Here is a 21,811-nt window from a genome sequence, read left to right on the forward strand (position 1 = left end):
CGGCGCTCATCCAGGCCTCCCGCCGGCCTGTAACCGCCCGGGGAGCCTCTGTCACCGGTGTGTGGCGGTGTGCGCGTCCCTACTGGGGGTGCTCCCCCCAAGCGCCGGTACCGGTGAAGGCCCTTCAGCGTGGTGGGGACGGACCCTAGTTTCCCCAGAGGACAGCGTTTGGTGTGGTTCCCAGTGCTTCCTAGGTCCCCCAGAATACCAGTAACAGCCCTTACGGGGAAAAGATGGCCCCATGGCTGGGTCAGCGCTTCGTGTCTTAGTTCACCTCTCCTGAAAATTACCTGATGTTTTCCTAAAGTTTGGTGACAGGCGTTTGGGGAGGAACCCCCCAAAGCTCTGAAGTGACATTAAAGCTTTTTGAAAATCCTGCTCCACAGGTCTTTGTAGCTTTTGTATCTGTTTGATCGTAATGATGATTCATTTTTCATAGAGCAGTACTTTTTGAGGTTTACCTGACATTCTGGATGCTTCTCCTCTCATAGGCAGTGTTCTGGTGTTCAGATGTGAGTTCATGCAGTACTCAAGCTCATTGCGGTCTCCTATCAGGAATAAATTTATTCTTCTCCCTAATTTTGGCCATAAAGGAAAACCCTTTAGTTAGGTGGTCTGATACATTGCAAACTTTATACAGTAGAGGAGATAATGCAGAGAGAAGCTGTGTGATCTTTATTTTTTTATTTACTGCTAATCTGTGAAGAAATAATTCCACAATAGAATAATACCCTGAGCATAGATTTTTGGTTAGTTTGGTTTAGTAGCATAGGCCTGAGAGGAAGACCATTACACAGGATGTGTTTTAGCAGATGCTTTTAACGCGCCCATCAGAAATAGTGCCTATGCTGTCTTTTCTACATTTTTTCTAGAGGACTCCAAAACAAAATGGAATTTGAAATGTTCCATTTTCAGCTCAAATTGCACTAATCTCAGAAAATATTTTAGCTGATACTGAAGAAAACAGTGTTGTAACTGACTAAGGATGAAGAAGAGGGCTTTCTTTCCAGCGTGTCTGGTGGTTGGTTTGTAGGTAGTTTTGCTCTGATACTTGATTGCATTACCATGATATCCTTAGACTGTTTTAGCTTTTTGGGAAGATTGATTGCCTGTTCTTTTGTATCTTTTGTGAGAGGGTATAGTGATTGCTTAGCCCAGCTTGGATAGAGAGCCAGTAGGACACTACGGGAATAATTTTCTGGATCATTTAATTAATATTGCTGTTTTCTATATTAAAAATTGTACTGCTTAAGTAATGACATGAAAGTTTATGTTACATGTTCATATGAGACTTTTTTCAAGGAATTCTTTGTCATTTTTGAAAATAAGATGCTTTATAAAAGGAAATTTTACAGTCTCTATATGCTAGGCCATTTTCTTGCAAATATACATATCAGGGAACATCATATATAACAAAGAAAATCCCAAATAATTTTATAAGTGAACACTTCTATCTTTAGTGTCTCTAGTCATTAAGTGTCCACTTTAGATGACAAAATTGGTTCCTTCCTATGACTTGGAAACTGACTTCACATTTACTTTGAACGGAAAGACTCTAGGAAATAGAAAACAGTCAAGCACTTTATCTCTGGCATAATCTGCAATTACCTGTTGGTGTGATATTTTTGTCATGCTCTGCGCTGTATTTGCTTGCTTTTAGGTATTCCTAATTTTCAGTTATAATCAGAGAGACAGATCAGTTTACTCTGGATTTTACCTGTCAGTTTATGGGTTTACAACAGGCAGAGGTGAGATGTTGGGATTTTAGTTGAAAAGTGGAGTTGTTACGGTTAAAGGCCTCTGTGTGGGTCAGGCGTCCGGGTAAGGACGGGGAGCTGAGGACACACAGAGAGCAATTGTCAGGCCACTGCACTCCTGGTGTGTTTAGGTATCGCTGAATTGATAGATTCCTAGGTTTTTTTTTTAATTTATTCATATTTTATAAGAGGAGAGTGGGTATAGCTGAGGTGCAGTGGAAGATTTGGCGTCTGTAACAGAAGAACAATATAAAAATGAGCTTTAGGAATACAAAGGTTACACGGTCTCTGAGTGGCTGCTGGTTGTTATATGTCAGGGTAACGTTTTTGGAGTATGCTACGTATGTCTCACTTAATAGGGGTAACTTCCTTCACTTTATCAGGTGCTTTTACATATCAAGGGCTTGAAAACTGTGATCCAGCTTAACAATTGAAGTAGAAGTAATTATAAGAGGATTACTTCATATCTGGTTGCTCAGGCCAAATTCACTGATGGCTCAACAAACACAAAAGTAAAACATAAGTTATTTCTTTTGGCTTCCTGTAGATTGCTTGCATGTTTTTAGGGAACAACAAACATTGTGGCAAGTGTGTCTGCTCTTTGAACTTGTAATGTTTTGATTCATATGTGCAAAGCTTGCTAATTTAAGAGAACCTAAGACTAAAACAAAAGTATCAATTGCTGAGGACCAGCCTATATACCTGATGGGAGTAATTTTAGTTAAAACTAGACTTTTCTCTAACAGTTTTTTTTTCCTGAAATCCCTGACTGCTGCTGCCTAACCATGTGGTGTAGGTAGATTTGCCTCCAAGACTTAAATAGTTGGCCGACTCTTTTGGTAGCTTTGGTAGTAACACATTCATTAAGTTTGACAACATTGTAAAAAGCCTTGCATAAGAGTTACTGCAGTTTTTAGCAATTTCTGTCTTCTACCTTTTTCTTAAAGTTCAGTATTTTTAAAACTAACCAGACTCTCGATTGTTTCACATGAATGAGAACATTTATTTTTACTTTGTTTTTCAGTCATCATACTATTCTCTGTCCTGCTTTTTTTTTTTCCATCGCTGTAAATGTTGTACTTGGGTGATGAATGGTAGCTGCACATTCTGTTATACATAATTCAGACACTATTCCATTTGGCATCACACTGAAATGGAGGCATTGATAATTTCCAAGTAAATGAGTAGGTAGGAATCAGACAGTTTATTTATTTTTATGGGTTGAGCTTGTCAGCTTTTGTGAATATTTGTGTTCTCTCACATTCTTGCTGTCTAACTTTGAATTTCCAGGGACCATCATGTGTCTAGAACCCTTTAACTTTACTCATGCCTATGAAATGTAACCCTGTGGTGGTTTTGGTTGAATTTCAAAATAAAAAGTGCAGCACAATAACAGTCTTATGAGGGATCTGAGATCACTTCAGGTAGATGGAAGAAAGTGCAGTGCTTAATTTTTCCTGTCAGTTACGTTGACTCTGCATTTTGAAATGCAAAAAAACCTGACAGTGTTTAGATCTTTCATTGTGTTTGTTTTTCCAGCTGTCGTGAAGTTAAAGAAAATACTGGCAACAGTTGTTGTGGTATCTTCATATTAGTTAAGCCACTATGTAGTAATGAAAACTATTTCCCATACGTATATAACTGTATATGTATATATAAAAATCACATTCTAAGCAGTTTCCTGATCCAGAGGATCAATGAAACCTGGGCTAGGTAGTGCTCTCTAGCTGACTCCACGAGTATGCCTGTTTTCTTGGAGGTGTGATTCATAGTAAACGTACTCTTGAAACAAAAGTCCTAATGCTAAACTAAACCATCTTTTCCATCTTCCCTAGATACGCAGGGATAATTTTTATACTTTTGGGTACTTCCTGGGGATAGAAAGCCTTCACTTCCATGTCTGCCTTTCCTGAGGCTCCTTTCTGCGGGAGCTTGTAGATTCTTTTTACAGTGGGAGTTCACAGCATTTTGCTTACACTGATAAATGTGAGCAGTGTTTGAGTTGTTACAGTTTTTCTAATACTTCAAGTGAAAATGTATTCACCTGGAGCAGAAATGCAATTTTACTGCTGTTTATGTGAAACTACTTGGGAGAAGTCTCTTGTAGCCCATCTTTCCTAACCATCCATAACATCTGTTAAATTTTATTATTTATTAGATAACCAGGTAAGGTCTTTTTACTGCATTCATTACTAACCTGAGAGATTGCAAGCAGAAGTTGCACTGATTATATTAGAGCATGAGCATGGTTTGTGTGGTACAGTTTCAGAGGTCTGATACACCTGTCTGTTCTCTAGTAGTTTTCTAATATTAGCAGAAATCACTTTTTTAGATCTTTTTCTCTCTGAACCCATTCTTCATAGGCATAATTTCCAAGAATAAAATTCAAATTCCATTACTATCTGGAAATCTCATTATTTTGTTTTTAATTTTTCTCCCCTTTGTCCCCAGATATGCGCGATAAAATGAGGAAATGGAGGGAAGAAAACTACCGAAACAGTGAACAGATAGTGGATGTTGGAGAAGAGTTAATTAATGAATATGCATCTAAACTTGGAGACGACAGTAAGTAGTCAGTCTTTTTAAAACTTCCATTCTCTGTTTTTGTCTTTTCAGCCTTTGTTTTGTATTTCTGAGTTGCTTTTCTGTATCTGCTGATGTTGATGAAATAGATATTACTTACTTTAATAGGCCCACAGAATTCCTAGAGTTTATTTCTTTCCCAAATATGAGCTGCAGTGAAAACAGATGGGAAAATTACCTACTAGAACTGTTAGTTTGCTACACTAGTAGTTAGATCTTACGTGAATATTTAGTGTGAAACTGTTATCTAGCTGTCATTTGACTTATTTTGTACTCTTCAGCACCACGACAAAGATTGAAAAGTATCTTTTTATAACCCAGAGACCATTCCATAACCAATTCATACATACTAATGTATGAAATAGGAAATAATATTAATAAGGCTGGTTTTAGTATAACCAGGTTTGTGATATTATTTGTGATATTATAGTAGAAGATAAGTCCAAGTTTCCACTATTTATTATTTTCAGGGGATTTTAACTACCTTATACTAATTTCAGTAGACAGAAGCTTGGATGTAATGTTTGATACTAAAAGAAAGTTGTTTAGAAAGATGTCACAGATACAATATAACTCTTTACCATAAGCATAAAGTAAAAAGAAGTATAATGAAATGCTATCAAGATTTTACAGGTTTGCATATTAATCTCACACAGGTTTTTATTTTAATGCTCATTCTTCTGTTTTTCTTTTTTATGATTCAGGTAATTTAATACAGATATTCTTTAATACATTTATCTTGTAGTTCTTTCATTTCATTTTATTAACTGCTGTTACACAGTCAGAAGTGTATTTTAGCAGCCACAGGAGTGCATTGTACTTAGTAGTAAAAGTGATAGTATTCCATATGATTAACTTTATTCAGTTCATTAACTTGGTCAGTTACTTTAGTAAGTTAAATTTAATTCCAAATACCTAACTTCATACAATATTCCAGGAATTAAAAATCACATAGTCATTTCAGAGAGATACTTTGCCTCCCATTCTTGTCAGGTGAGGAATCTTGCAGTATTGGGTTTGGGATTCTGTGAATAGGATTTGGTTTATATCGATGCTTATATTTGCTTTATATTGATGTGGTTTTGTTTTGCACCCTCGTGAGCTCTAATTCTGTTTTGGAGTTCTTTCCGTCGTAAGGAACTTGGCCCCTGCAAGTGTTGTGCTTTTTTGGATGTAGATACACAGATAATCTACCCAAAGTATCCTGTGTTGAGGGCACCTCTCTGCATAGCAGTGAATCATGAGGTGTGTTTGGAGGTATCAGTGCCTGAAGAAGATACTGCACTGTGAGGGGGTCTAGCACTGTAACTGTGAGGAGCATCCTTGTTTTCAACTGGCATGGGGAGGCTTAATGCACCCACCTGTAAGAGAGTTGTCATAGGTTCACTCTGCTTTGGAAGAACTTTGAGAACTAACCCTGATTTTACTTTCTTCTTACCATGTTGCTAGTAATTTATAAGAACTGTATTTTAGTAAGAAAATTTTGATAAGCTTGATGCTCCTTCCAGATCTGGCTGATACCTTTCTAAAACATTGTTCTCAGTAATTCAGGCTGAGCCATTCCTTTCTTGTCCATGTTGAGTTTCTCCTTATTTTCAAGATACGTGTATTTTATTCTTTCATAAACTTGGCATTCATGATTCATTAGATAATTAGGTGCAACGTTTCTGAGGTTCTTGCAGATGCATAGAAGTATCTGAAATTTATTTACATGTTTGCCTTCTGTTTTGTTTTAAAAAAGTAGTATCAGAATGGCAACTGTATACAGTTTTAGAAACAAACAAACAAAGAACAACAGCAACAAAACCCCAAACACATATAGTAGACCTAGACTTCTTTCTTGAGTAGCCGCAGAAGGTGAATGAGTTGTGTATGATCGATCTTAGTCCTGTTGCTTCATGTGTTTTAATAAAATACTTGGCTATTACAATGGCTAGTTTCAGAATTCATACAGAAGGGAAAAGAATGTATACAACAGGGTAGATTATTTGGATATCTCTGTAGCTTGCCTCCTCAGGCAGAGCAGAAGACGTCCAGTGTAATTGGGGAAGATTTTTCTCATTATTAGTGCTTTTCAAATAAAAAGAAAATATTGACTATTCAGTCTAAGGGGTGGGAATACTATTATACACATCATAATTTAAATGAAAAGTTGAGGGTTTTTTTATGGACAATCAGCAATTTTTTTAAAGCTTGAACAAGAAAGCCCTGGTGCAGATTAGAAAAATATTTCCCTCTGGGATGGGTACTTGATTCTTTTACAAATGTTCTCTTACCTAACATCTGACACTAACCTAAGTTAGAGTATCAAAGGAGAGCTTTGATCGAACAGGGAGAGCAGTTTCATAAACTATAGGAGTACCTTATTCTTGCGTTTAGAATTTTTTTTTAAACATAATGAATATGTTATTTGTGTTTTGTCTGTATGTGTGTATGGATTTTTACATTAATGGAAAAAATGTATACATTCTAATGAAAGTAGAGTATTAATGCCAGTTTCCCTTCTTTTGTATACTTAACAAGAATTAGTAATTTCTTTAAAAAATATTCAAAATTCATATAATAGAAACTATTTTTAGAAATGAAAGGGCCTTTTAAATTTTAATTTAATTTTATTTGTATTTTATATTTTTATTTTGGAAGATATTTACTTCTGTGTCAGTTCTATGAATTATTGGGTTCACCTGACTGAAGTTGCACAAGTTCACAACACTTAGTACTTTAATACTCACATTACATGTTTCCCTCTACTATAAGCCCTCTTTTCTGCAACTTTGGTAGCTATACTGTTAAGTTCTTTACGTTCAAGACCTGGGTAGGCCTAGGACAGAAATAATGTGATGTGTTTTTCATTTAGAGACTTTGTTCAAATTCAGGAAAAAGACAGCATTTGTAGGTCTTGCAGCAGTGGAACAGTTAAGGGAAATTTGTTTTCTTTCTAGCCCAGATGGCTGTTCTCCAGGTCTGATGAGAGACCAAGTCCTAATGGGGATCTGTTTAGAAAACTGCAGCTATTAAGTTAGGAAAAGTGAGAATTAGAGCTTTTTTGCCTTTTAAGATGTCAAAAGGTACTTTGTTACTGAAACCAATGAAATTGCTCAGATGTGGTGTTAATTAATTCCAGCAGTTTCTTAAAATGTCCCAGTTTCAGTAGTGATCCATGGGAGCAGGAGAGGAAAAATATACAGGCAGAATTCATTAATATTATTTACATTGTAGGTGTTTCCCATTATCTTAAAAATATCAGTTATCTGCATTTAATGTCTCTTTTGTGTCCAGTTTGGATAATATATGAACAGGTGATGATTGCTGCCTTGGACTGCGGTCGAGATGATTTGGCATTGGTAAGTTTTCAAGTTGATTTTTCCTTCAAACCTTAAGTTTTCTTCCTGGATATCTCTTCCAGATAGTTCTTTGGACAGATATAGGATATTCTGTACTCCATAGTTGGGACGTGTAGAATATCTATTGGAAGTGCACTGCTGGGAAGAAACCGCCTCCACCCACCTTCTCTAATGTGTAACTTGTGTTTAGACAGATCATGTCTCTTCCAATAGCCATGAAAATATTTACAGCTTCTCTGGTATGGGCTAAATATCAAGAATAATATTGAAGTTGCCAAATTGTACGGAGAGTGTTTGTTTATTGGAAAACTCTCAAATTATATTGGGTTTTTGTATGTTTTGAGGTAAAATGTCCTGTCATGCCTACCATATTGTATGTCATGTTGGCTATCATCAGAGAAAGTCATTGACATATTGGGGCAAGTCTTCAAGAGGAATAAGGAGCTGGACTGCATAATGTATAAGGCAAGGCTGAGATATCTGGGTTTAAGTCTTGAGAAAGCTAAGAAGGGATTTTATTGCTGTCTTTGAATAGGTACTAATGGGAAGGTATAAAGAAGGTGGAGGTGGATTTTTATGGATGTGCAGCAAAAGGCAAGTAGAGAGACGTAAGCCGCAACAAAGGGAATTCCAGTTAGGTATTAGGAAAAAGTTTTAGCTGTGGTGTTAGTGAACACTTTGGGACGAGTGACACAGAGAAGCTGTGGAATCTCCTTTGGAGATGGTCAGAAATAGACTGGGACATGGCCCTGCACTCACTGGGAACCAGTTTTGAGTGGGGATTTGGAGCAGGTAACCTCCAAAGGTCCCTTGCAATCCAAATTATTCAGTGATTCTTGATAAAAGTATTGTTACTAGACAGTTGAATTTAGTCAATTTGTATGCAAGTTTATCTGAATTATACAAATAACAATTTAGATAAAGTGAGTTTATTTAGAACTGTAACACCTGTTCACTAGATTAAAAATGAAAAGCTCAGAAACCAAAAACCCAACTAAATTTAGCTAATCCTTTACAGGCAGCTGCTGAAAAAAGCAAAAGTGTGTTTTGCAGGCAAATTTTGATAATCTTTTCATCCCTCCTTCACAAAATGCTGGGGAAGAAAAACTTGAGCTCATCTTGTGCCCTGAAAGCCAGCAGGCTTGAGCTTATTCTAAGTAAAAAGAAAGATGTTTTCAGGAGTCCGGGTCTTTCAGGGGATTACCCTTCCAGTGCCTTGTTCTCTGTCAGATGACAAAATACCCCATAAAGTCTTTGAGCTTCAGATGGTGTCATTTGGGTGAAACTTAATGGTCTGTGATATACAGGGGGTCAGACTTGAGGATGTAGTTGGGAAAAGGGCGGTTTGAAAGTAGACAGAACTAGACAAGTTTATCTCCCATCCCATATGTATATGGTAAAATGGAGTACACTGGAAAATACAGCACAACACACTGAACTTGTCATGAACCCACTGAATTTCTCTTTCTTTTGTTTCTCAGAAGAAAGCACTGTTGTAGTGTAGCTGTCTGTTTAAACAAAAACAAATAGATTTACTATTTAAATAAATACATTTCTGTTTTCTGATTCGTATCTACAACAGTTTTGGTCTTTATTTTCAGGGTCTTTTTAGGAAGACTTTAACAAAATTGTTGAGGGAGCCAATGTTGAAAGATCAGTTGTGAAACACTGTTTATTTTTACTGACCCTGTTGGGGATTTTAATTTTAAGTTCCTGTGACCTCTAAAAAATACTGCTTGGGATGAGGGCATGCAACATTGTACTTACAGCTCAGAAGGGAGATTAAAAGCTTAGAGGGAAACTTAGTTGTTTCTTTATTTTTTAAAATATTGATTGATTCATAATAAAGTAGTTAATTCAAACAAGTCGACATCATATGTGGTTTTTTGCTACAGCTTAGCCCCAAAGTGTGCAAAAAGCTTTGGCGCTTCTCTTTTTCAGCAGTGAGCTTTTGACAGCTCTGATGCATTTTGCTTAGGGAGGTAGGTCTCATCTGCTCCAAATGAGGAGGCTGAGATGGTTTTCAGAGCCATTTACCTGACTTTTGGTAGTTTCTTTTTTTCCCTTTTCTTTCTTCTTTTTATTACTGATGTCCTCTCTGTGCTGCGCAGAATAACTGCGTAATGCACGCCCGTGCTGCAGGCAGCCCGTTCTTTCACGTGCAGTTTTCTTGGAGTCGTCTGCTGTTGGCAGACTCTTGGACTACCACTCTTTTACAGGCCCAAGTCCAGATTTTTATTTCTTTGCCTTTGTCAGACTTTTGAAATTAAAAATCGTCGTGATAAAAAAAAAAATCAGAAAACAAATTAACTGCAAATTAAAGTTTCATATACAAATCAGATTTGCCATTGTAACTGCTGAGTTTCTGAGAGAATCTTGAAAGTAGATTATTTAAAATACTGACACTGTGGCAATAATTATGAGGATTACAGGTTAAATTTAAAAAGAGGACATTCAGTGCTGCTGAGTCCAGAACATTTTGAAGTTATAGCTGGTGTAGTATATTCATGCACTTCTGTTTTCAGAAATGTTGCAGTGAGTTGTTCGTAACTGTCTCACAACTTTTTATGTCACTTTATTGTGTCTGATGTCTTAATCTACAGGAGTTAATTTTGACCTTGTGACTACTGTGTTCGGTTGAATAATGTTCATGTAGTCAGGTCTAACGTGAACAACTCTGGTCTTATAGTAGTACTTCTGCTCTTGAGTACTACTTCAGCTTTTTCTATATTGTTGATGGGTTTTTTCTACATGTAAAAGTCCATCTGCAGATTGTGGAGTTTAGTGTTATTGGACACATTACAATTTTTGACATTTAAAAAGTTTATTGGAGAAAAGCAGTGCATGTTTTTGTATTGAACTGTCCTTTGGGATTCTCAGATCACTGGGTCACGGGGTGGATCTATTGTCTGCAGAAGTTCCTTTTAAAATCTAGAAGACTGTATTCTAAAAACTGGAATGAAACTACTTTTCTGGAGTTTTATGTAAGTTTTCCCATCTCTTAAGAATGTTCATGGATTAGTTCAGACGTCATGCAATGTGCTGCTAAGTACATGCAGTTTTTTATGACAATTCGTTGTCCAGAGCAGCAGCAGTTTATCTAGACATCACTCAAAGTGCCAGTGAAACTGAGTCTTGCTATGTGAAATTTTATTGTTGAGATCTTGGTTCATTGGAAACTAAGCTGATCATGATGAAAATAATCTGTGCTTGCTTGAGGCTAAGCATTATTTCTTTGGTCACTGTTTCCTTTCTCTCTTCTCTGTTTTTTTGCATCTGAGAGATATGTGAATATTTGTCTTTGCTGTGCTCTCGCAACCTGTTTATCTACACAAGCAGAGACAGAACCTACTAATTTTTGCTGATTTGCTTCTGTATTTTTCCTTTGACCAGTGGATGTGATGAGACGGAACAGATTATGCAGATAGACCTCTGCTAGGACCTTAGGTCTGAAAAGCAAGTTTATAAGATAAGTTGTATAAATAAATGACTGGAAGAGGAGGGTTCTTTGTAAAGCTTTTAATGTGATTCAAACCATTGATCTCTTTGAGAGCCTCGGGACTGTGCTGCCTCCCACTGTAATGAGTCAGCTGCAAACTGCAATGCAATCTAGCCACATTCATGATATGGCTAGAGTTAGTTTGCTCTGGGGAAGTTGTGACTCAGTGCCTCTACCAAAGATCTTTTTTTACTAGTCCAGAGAAATCTGCCTCTGATGAATTCCTTTTATCCAGCCCAGGTGTCTCATTGATTTTAGGAATTAGAAGCTACGCCTCTTCTGCCAGCAGGCTCAACCCAAGCCGGTGACAAACATTTTCTTTGGACTTCAGTGTTTTGTTTTAAAAATAAACACAGGGCATAGTATTAACATAATTGTTCCATTGTGAGATATCCATTTATTAAAGAAGTATCACATAAGCTCTTACTGTCTTTATTTTGTTGGGTTTTTTTTTCTGTCTTGTGTTATTATGAGACAACTAAGTAGACTTCAAGTTTTAATAGTATCAGAACTGTTTTGGTAGGTGAGTTTAATTTTCTAGACAAATAACTGTTTCCAAGAAGGCCTGACGATCTAACAACCTGTATGGAAGGTATTTCTTAGCATAGTCTTCTAATGGACAAAGTTCCAGTTTCTAAGTTTCTCTTTATCAATACATTTTATTGCTCATTTCAAAAATTGGTATTTGCTTTTAGTGAAAAGTACCATTTCAGGTTGTTGAACTAATCAAAGACTTTTTTTCTTTTCTTCCAGCTTCTCCGTAGTTAATTATATTCACAACAGTATTTGTGGTTTTATTTGTATAGTTTTGTCTTCAGGAACTAAGGCGGCAGTTTCCTGGGAGCCACAGAGTTAAACGATTAACTGGAATGAGATTTGAAGCTATGGAAAGGTAAAATTTGAATTTAAAAAGTGTACTTTATGTCTGAAAAGGTGCTTGCTATTTCTTGAAAAGGCATTTAGGCACTATAAAAACATGGCAGAGCAATGCGGGGCAGTTTCTTTGTAGAAAATAATGTTGTGCATCATCATAACGTTTAGACTTTTTTTTTCCATTTTTGCATGTACCATGCAGTGTTACATTTTTGCAATCTTCCCATCAAACTTCATAGATTAAAAAGATCTCTTATTCGTCAGCATAAGTCATTGTACAGTAAAACACTGCCACTTTTTTGGTGAAGTCTGTGAGATACATGTTTCATCTCACTGAGCTACAGCAACCTATGAAGATGAGTGCCAGTGTTTTTTTGCCTTCATTGTTCTCCTGTGCTCCTAATTACTGCAGGATGTAGCTCTTTTCTCTTGTTTTCTGAGTTGAAATATGGTAGAACTTAGTAAGTATTAAATCTAGAGAGTTTATTGTTGAAACAACTCAAAAAACATGGAATAGAGTGGCAGAACCTAAAAATCAGACTGATTTTTTGAAATATCCTACAGGTAAGTTATAACATACTACGATTACCTGGAATTACTAAAATAATGAACAGCTTAAAGCTTTGCAACTTCCCCAGAAGACCTCAGGTCTTGAGGTCAATCTTTATTGTCCACCTTTCTCCTCTGTATATATCCGTGATACCATCATTCTGTTCTAAAGCGCCTGTCTTGGGTGTTGAGAAGGACTTAGAGCTTCCAGTGCCTCTGAATGTCAGCAAATCTGTTCCATGCCACATTTCACATACAGAGTTGGTAAGATTTACAGCCTTTGGGCCATCTTGATAAGAAGGAATTAGAAATAAACTCCTAAATACTTTTTTCTTATAATTTTATTTTTTAGCATTCTTCATCCGTTATATATCTGCAAAATTAGCTTTGAAATTGTTACTTGATATGAGCCACCGATAAATATCTGTTGCTTAGGTTGAAAAGAGTGGATAATTGGGCTGACTCCACAATCACAGGAGCAGTCTGAGGGCATCTAGATGAAATGTTCCACATTCCACACTCACTTTATATCAAATACATATTCATTAAGAGTTTCTATTACACTTAGCTCTCTTTCTGTCTACGTTTGATACAGGGTAGGAAGGCAGTGATAGAAGGGCAGCAAATTTCCCTCCCTGCAACCTGTTCAGGCTTTTGTGACTACATTGGAGATGATATTGCACTGGGACAGATCATTGTTGGAGATAACTGCTGCACAAACATTATGTGTTGTTTTAGCAATGAAGTGAGATTGAGCCACAGTTTTGTGGAAAGTGATCATAAAAATTCTTGACAAAATGTCTCTGTCAGGTTAGATCCCTGAAACTGGAGTATCAGAGGAGCAGAGGCATTAACAAAAGCTGAGGTTTCATCTTTGTGGACTTTCTCCAGAAGTGAGAGAAGAAAATGAGGCTTTAGCTCTGGGTTGTCTTGAACAGGAACCCGTCTGCAGGTGCTTTAAGGCGTGCTCTGGACAGCCTAGGAAGACTTAGGCTGCAGTGATCATATGTTCAGTTGAAGAAGTGAGCTGCTTCTTAAATTTTGAGTGACTTCCAGGAGTTGGTAAGATCCTGCCTTGCACAGCAGGAAGAGGAAACAGTGAGGCACATCCTTGTAGACTGAGACATCCCTGTAGACACTGGCCAATCAAAAGAATAGTATTGTGAAATGTCATCCTGTAAAGCTGGGATTATGGTCATCATGTTTGCTTTTGCAAAATACATTGGATAAAGTAACAAATAACAGGGAATACAGCATTTTACAGCATGTCTGCTCAAGTCTGTAGCAGTCACCTTCTACTCATTTCTGCTTTTGTGCTCCCTTTCATGTTTGTACTTGTACTTTATGGTAACTGGACTAGACAGCTGAGCTATGCTAATGTCAGCAGTGCTTAGAGAGCAGTGAGAGTACGTAAATGGGTGTCCAAGGTGTGAAGGGGATGTGTAGCATCAAAATCCGTCAACACTACCTCTGAAAAACTACTTGTCAGACTATACATGAAGACACAAAGTATGCCCTAGGTATGTGGTGATAGCACAACAGCTGTGTAATCAAATGTATTTTGAATTGAATGACTTCATTTGGCCAGTTTGGGTTCTGTACACAGCTGGCTGAACACTCAGATCTGCTTCTCAGAAGCTTTAAAGCATTTATAGCAGCTACAGTAACCTGTTTCGAGCATACCTCAAATACCAGAATTAATTAATAAAACCAATGTAGTGATGGTGAAAAACATTTTCTTTCAAGATTTATGGTGTAGTCTAGAAGTGGACTCTTGTGTGAATCCCCCCAGTTTACTGCATGCAGCTGCTTATACTTTATAAAATCATAACAGAAAAGGCTTACATGAAGTTTTAAATTACACTAATGAAGTGAAAAGTCATTATTTTGGATGGCCTTTCAAATGTTGGGGTTTCTGTTTCTTGGGAGAGGTGAAAGGGAGAATTGGAATGTGATGATTTCATAGAATCATAGAATTGTTTGGGTTGGAAGAGAGCTTAAAGATCATCCAGTCCGACCCCCCTGCCATGGGCAGGGACACCTCCCACCAGACCAAGTTGCCCAAAGCCCTGTCCAACCTGGCCTTGAGCACTTCCAGGGAGGGGGCATCCACAACTTCCCTGGGAAACCTGTGCCAGTGTCTCACCACCCTCACAGTAAAGAATTTCTTCCTAATACTTAGTCTAAATCTACCCTCTTCCAGTTTAAAACCCTTCCCCCTCACTCTGTCGCTACCTGCCCTTGTAAAAAGTCCCTCCTAAGCTTTCCTGTAGGCCCCCTTCAGGTACTGTAAGGCTGCAATAAGGTCCCCCTGGAGCCTTCTCTTCTCCAGGCTGAACCACGCCAACTCTCTCAGCCGGTCCTTGTAGAAGAAGTGCTTCAGCCCCCAGTCATCTTCGTGATACTCCTCTGGACTCGCTCCAACAGCTATTTAACATGTTGGGTACAGAAGAAGAGAGAACAGATAGGAGGGTAAAAAGTTTGGGGTAAAATATGTAAGTTGTTGCTGAAACAAGATTCCATTATGCAGTTACCATGTATTTTTATAAAAAGTGCAGGAGGGTTATTAACTATTGCAGGGACAGTGAAAAAGTTGGGAGTTGTGTCTTAGCGGAAATAAATGCGAATCATTTATTTGAACAGGTATGATGATGCTATCCAGTTATATGATAGAATTTTACAAGAAGATTCAACTAACACGGTAAGTTGAAAAGGTTTTTCTGAATGGCAGTGGTTTGTTGTTTGAAATTGTGGTAACATTTTGTGGGTTTCACTGTGGAAAGATGTGTGTGTGTTACTGCATTTGTTCCCTTTAACTTCCTAGTATAATAACCTATGTTACTTTCGTTGGAACAAATGAGATTAATTTCCTGATAAGAAGGTATGATGTAATACCTGCTTAAACACTGAATTTAGAAGACAGGTTTATAACTAGCAACCTTTCCAGCAGCCTTAGCAGGGATTAGATTGGGCCTTTCAGCTTTTTCATTTGCCCTGAATTTTCACTATTTAAAGGACCAATATAGTCAGCCATGTGTCTTCTTTCTTCCTAGTGCTTAAAGATCAAGTATGAATACACTCAGGTAATACTTGAATAGCCGTTATTTTGATTTATTGTCTGGGACGTTTTACTAGCTTTTGAATCAAAATGCTATAAAGCTTGCCAATTATATAAAACAAAGTCTAGGACAGGCTGTACTCTTCTTTTAAGCATTTTTTGAATATTTGTTGTGTAAGCCACCTTTAGCTATTAAATGCCAAAATGAAAGTCTTGGAAAGCTTGTAGCAATGTATTTTCATGCATTTTTTTCACAAGGATAAAACTAGAAATATGAAAAAATTATGGAGTTTCAAAATTTTATATCACATGTTCCATAGACAATTATTATTAGTCGTTGTCTGTTTGGGAGTATATGTTTGTCTGTGTTACTTGGTTTGGAGAACTGATTCTCTTTATTGAGTACCTAACAGCTTTTATCTAAAGGGTGGGTGTCAGGAGGATGGGACCAGACTCTCGGTTGTGCCCAGCAACAGGACAAGGGGCAGTGGTCACAAACTGGAAAACAGGAGGTTCAACTTAAACATAGGGGTAAACTTCTTTACGGTGAGGGTAGCAGAGCATTGGCACTGGTTGCCCAGAGAGGTTGTGGAGTCTCCTTCTCTGGAGACGTTCAAAACCTGCCTGGACACGTTCCTGTGTGACCTAGTCCAGGTGATCCTGCTCTGGCAGGGGGGTTGGACTGGGTAATCTTAAGAGGTGCCTTCCAACTCCTAATATTCTGTGACTCTGTGTAAACTTCTATGTAAATGCAATACTTGGGCTGTTGCAGATGTTTTGGCAGTCTCATGTAAACCTTCCTTGGTGCATTTGAAGCCTCTGCCTTTCTTCATTCAGTTTATTTGATGTGGTCTGCTCTTGAGGAGGCGAAAGTCCTCAGATGCACAGATAACTGGGGGTAACTAGGGTATGCCAGAGCTGGATATAGATAAAGTGTTATCACTAAGTGAAACATTAAAAAAAAAACCCCACAATACAAATTTTAAAAAAAACCAAACCAAACAGCAGCCCAACAACCAAAATACACCCAAGACCACCAAAGCAGAAAATTATTTTCAAGGCAACACATCTGAAAATGTTAATACCAAGTTAAGCACTTGGGCAACAGTGGCAGGTTAAAGTCTGTGTCATTTAGCAGTGATAGAACTCCTGTTTTTTGTGTGAGGCTATAAAGAACTGTTTCAATTCTCCACTTATTTTTTGCTCTTCCTAGACCAGTGCTACTTGAACTGTGTTCTGCAAGACAAATACAGGTGACCTGCAGTTTTCTTTGAAAGTCTATGGTGGTTTTGAGTAGAAGTCTGAGCACAGGGTATGTTGCTGTTTGCAGTAAATGCTGATGGATTTTAACAGTGCATGGCCCAAAGAGTTTCAGAGACACTCGATCTTCAGAGTCATATTAAAACAAGATGGAACCCACAAGAACAGGTCACCTGGGTGCACATTTTGTGACATATTGCTGAAGCCAGTGCAAATTGAAGCACCATTTTACAGTGATTTCTATGGACTGCAGCTCTTTGAAGCGTGCATTTTTGGCAGTTCTACTCTTCAGCTGTCTCAGCGTGGCTGATGTCATCTGAGTGGTTTGTTCAATGGTTTTATAAAATAAAATTATATATTCAAATAAGTAATATGCATGACTTACCTAATTTGGATTTCCTCTGTACAAAATCATAAAGGTCCATAAAATGGTAATATTTAGAAGCATAAGATGTAAATATTAGAACAGCTGCATGATCTATTGGCTTTCTTAAGATGTGAGAACAGAAGTGAAGTGTTAAATGCAAAGCAAAGGTCCTTGCTATATATCTGTAGAATAGATTGGCAAAGCCTTGCCTGTGAAGAGTGAAAGTTAAATAGAAAGTTTTGATAAATTGTCATGTGCAAATTTCTTTGTGTCTTTTACCTGTTAATTATTTCCATGCACACATATGTCTGCTGTAGGAAAATAAATATTTCAAGATTTATAAAAGCAACTGTTGCTGAGTTTGTCTTGGCACTCACTTTACCTTATAGCAACTTCTTCTGGTCCGCTGACACATGGAGTTGCTTATATACGTTAAACGTTTTGGCAAGCGCTGTAAGTGAAACAGGCATTTGTTCACACGAATCATGTAGAATCGTAGTTTGCATCGACTGACAATTTCAGTTAGAAGAACGGAAAAAGCTTTTTCGAAAAATAGTTTATTTTAGACACCTAGCAGACTTTTCCATTATGAAAAGTGAACTTTGAACTCAAATTATGTAATGGACATTGACACTTTCGGGTGAGCTTTTATTGCATGCAACAGAATATCTGAAGATAACGGTAATCATTTTATTTAGTTTCTTAGGACAGAATTCATGGTAGTCTTTGATTTTGAAAGATGACCATCTCTGAATGTTTTATCTCACCCTGAGCTTACTTGCTGAAAAAGGTGACGCATTTGACAATGGAGCAGTGTTAATGCTGTCACTTCAGAGATCGTGTTTCGTTTTTCAAAGCATGTAGGTGTTGAGCAAGAGTCTGTCCTTTCTCTAAGGGATTTAACATTAATGACTGAAATGTGACTCCTGTGAAAAGCACAACTTGAGTGCATTTTAGTAGGATAAGAATGGGAACCTTTTCCATTCCTGTCCATTTTAGTTGAAAAGAAGCCTTATTAAAGCTCTGGCTGGCAGATTACTCTGTTATTAAGGCTGCATAACATTTTCCATTGTAGGGCTTTTTTAATTAATTAAAATTTAGTGTGGTATCCAATTGAAAATTTTATAGTGGTGCTAAACAGTGGCTGAGTTGTTTGTGGATTCTGAGATAAATTGCTTAGTCTGTTCCTCAGAACAAAATAAGAGGGACATTGGTTTTTTAGCAGGGTTGGTAGAAAGGACTGTTTTGTTTGGTTTTGCTGTTAATATATTTCATTGAGAAATCCTGCTCTGATTTGGAGGGAACCCTTGGATACCAACAGGAGAGGAGCTCTTGGTAGAGTGCAGTTTTTATTATACAGTGAAAAAAACACCCAAACTGGCTAAGGTACAGGCATTTGAAAATCTTCACTTCATGTTCTCAGTAGAGACTGCTGGAATTTTTATTAAATACATCTTCTTAAAATCCTGTTTGTATTGAGCATGATCTATCCCAGGCTACAGAGCCTAAGCAGGACTGCAGGGCTATGGGAAAGGGAGAGAAAGTAGGGAGACTCCTTTTTTTTCTGAGGTGCACTCAAGCGATGAGCAGGAGAAGGAAAAAAACACATTTAGAAGGTTACAAGTGAAAAAAGAAGGAATCAGAACTGTGAGGACCAAAAGACAGTGGGACAGGTGTGGAAAGGCAAGGGGGTTGGTTAACAGGAGAGGTCATGTCAGATGCAGTGGAATAGATGACTTAAAGAGTGGGTAGGAGATCAGAACAGAGGGATTTGTATTAACATTTAAGTCTTGGGTGTCTTTTTTTTTTTTTCTTCCTTAAATGAAAAATTTAAAAAGTCACATTTTGCCTTGAGGCATTTCTTTTTCTGCTGTCAGCTTTGAGACCTACTGGTGAAATGTCTCTTATTCCCTGTAGTACCTAGTGTATATTAGTTCTGTCGGTAGCTGTTTTAGCTCTAGTGGTGAAGGCATACACCATTTGAATGCTGCAAGTAACCAAACTCGTGGTTCTGCGAGATGGAATTTCTGCTCTTTCTTTAAAGAAAACCTGAGTACATGTCATAATACCTGGAGACAAGGCTGTATGCTCAAGCATGCTACCTAAAAAATGCCAGAATCTGCCTGCTTTTAAAATGGCTGATAGTCTTTTGAAGTACATGGTTAATGTTTAGCAGTATCCTTTGTAAATTCAGCTAATACAACAGCTAAACTTTGATATAATTTTGTAGTATGAGGTGTCATGTCACATGCAAAATCTAGGCATTTTTTTAATTGTAAGTTGGTCTTCACAGAGGTCTCAGTATCTTTATTAGTGTTCTAGATACTACATTAGCACTAGATTGCATAGTCCCTGTTACATAGGGATTATGTTTTGAATGAATTGCTTGTGTAAAATTCAAAAAAGAAATTTGCATGGAATCGATATAGCCGTATTTTCTATTTGATACATAAGTCCTCATTTCTGGAAATGGGGCTCAGACATAGGAACCTTACAGATGGAAGTAGTATCTTGAATGTTTTTCTTCTCTCATTTGTCCCACAACAGCCGTGTGAGATGTAACAGTACTGACATTTTACATATGGAGAGCAGATGAAAGCCCAGCTCTGCACAATTATTTAGGACGTGGTTCTTAAGCAGGCAGTTAGCTCACTGATTTTGCTATTACTTTCAATTCTGTAATTAATATTAAATGAGGAATTTTTAAACTGCGCGTACATGTCTGTATCAGATTAAGTTGAATCCCTTTTTGCATTATTCTGGCAAGGATTCTGCTTTTGGGGAGCAATTTGAATGTAGACCCCTCTATTTTAATTAGGTAGCTAGATCTTTTTCTCAGTTGGGCACTTCTCCAGGTGGCCTGTCCAGGAGTGCAGAGAAAATGGACGATGAGAAAGGAGATTGAGTTCATCTGCCCAAGACTTAGGTTGGTGTCGGACCCTCTCCACTGTCATCCTGGTGCATCTGCAGTTTCTCCTTCTTCAGCTCAAGCATCACGAAGATTGCAGAGCACTTGGTCAGCACTAGGGGAAAGTAAGAGGGTTCTGCTTTAATTCTAATCCACAGAAAATCTGATGTCTTTATTGGATTTCTTCTGCTGTTTTTCTTACTGCTTTTTCAGCTAAGCTTTTAATACAACAAGACATTGTATATGCTTGCTTAGCTTAGGGCATGTGGATAATCTCATTAACTTCATGGGTCTAGTAATATAATTGTCTGAACGAGGAATTAAAAATAGAGTTTTCAGAACAAGATAGAGTTATGGGTGAAGCTGTTGTCTTTCAGATTTGTAAAATACTTGGCTAACAATTCTGTTGTTTATGGGAGTGGACATGTACAAGTGTACAGTCAACAGCACAGTCATACAAACTTACACTTTCCCATACTATTTTGAGATTATTTTTCTTGCCAAACTGAACATGTTTCAGAAGAGGCACAGGAGGTGGTTAAAGACCTGTGGTAATACAGATACTAAAAAGATTCAGAGCAAAATCATACTTCTTAGTATCATGCAAATAGGCAATAATTGTATATCATGAATATCTGAGTTAATTCTTCCTAGCATCTCTTCCTATCATTGTGCATCACTACCATCTTGACTGCAGAGATGCCTTTTTTCCCCAGTTCCGTATCTCCATCAAATAAGATGAGAATAATGGGCGCTATGTCTGAGCATTGGATATCTGTTTACCATCTGAACAGTGATAATTCTTTAAAACTCCTTCAGTAGCTGTGCATTCATTTTGAAAAGACAAGTTAACTCCTGTTAACTTCTTACAGATTTGTACGTTTATCTACAGGACGCTTTAAGTTTCAAAAAGGAAAATTGCTCACCAAAGGAAGTATCTACTAACAGGGAGTTGTCAGAGATGACGTGTCTGTGTTTAATTAAATATGCTGCTAGCACTGCCAGGAAGGACACCGCTAGTCCTAAACTTAAGTTTGTATGGTGGTACTTTTAAAGGGGATCAACAGAGATACCTTGGCACTGTGTCTGACACAGGATGGAGTTGGTGAGAGGTGTGAAGAGCTGCAGCTGCTACTCCAGACAGTCCCCGAGAAGGATGGAGGATTAAACTGAGGCTGCACTACATGGATCCTAAAAAAAATTTTCTTCTTTTGACAGAGTATCATTTCCCTTTGGTAGCTGCTTTTGCTTCTTGTTCAGTCACGATCAGTGAAGTGATAGCATAATGCATTCCAGCAGTTTTCCCGTGTTTTACCTTAGTGTAGCACTTTTAAATGTTGGTAGAGATTTTGTCCCTTGAAATTAAATATTTGAGGACATAAGAATAGCTGTACTGAGTTGTGCTCAAAGTCCATTTTGTTTATCCTGTTTCTGACAGTGGCCAATAGCAAATACCAGAGAAGTGTGTGAGAACAGGGCAGTCACACAGTGCGATCTCATGTCTTCTGCCACTTCCTATTCATGTTACGGTTTTCCTGTGCCGGTGGTGGTAACTGGTTTTAATAGCTCTTAATGAAATTTCTGCATTGATTTTTTTTTTAACTGCTTTTTGA

At 37.6% G+C, this 21,811-nt stretch overlaps 1 protein-coding gene across 1 annotated transcript in view; it reads left to right on the plus strand.

The window, feature by feature from the left end:
• The first annotated feature begins 4,210 nt into the window (after positions 1–4,210).
• The window catches only part of EMC2 (ER membrane protein complex subunit 2), a 35,679-nt gene continuing 18,078 nt past the window's right edge, over positions 4,211–21,811 (plus strand). The window contains exons 1-4 of the mRNA XM_010191430.1: positions 4,211–4,322; positions 7,620–7,684; positions 11,990–12,075; positions 15,249–15,306. Of these exons, the coding sequence (XP_010189732.1) occupies positions 4,211–4,322; positions 7,620–7,684; positions 11,990–12,075; positions 15,249–15,306 (321 nt within the window). The remainder of the gene's footprint in view (positions 4,323–7,619; positions 7,685–11,989; positions 12,076–15,248; positions 15,307–21,811) is intronic.

The sequence above is a fragment of the Mesitornis unicolor genome, unplaced genomic scaffold, assembly GCF_000695765.1.
Source record: "Mesitornis unicolor isolate BGI_N332 unplaced genomic scaffold, ASM69576v1 scaffold20009, whole genome shotgun sequence".
NCBI classification, from domain to species: domain Eukaryota; kingdom Metazoa; phylum Chordata; class Aves; order Mesitornithiformes; family Mesitornithidae; genus Mesitornis; species Mesitornis unicolor.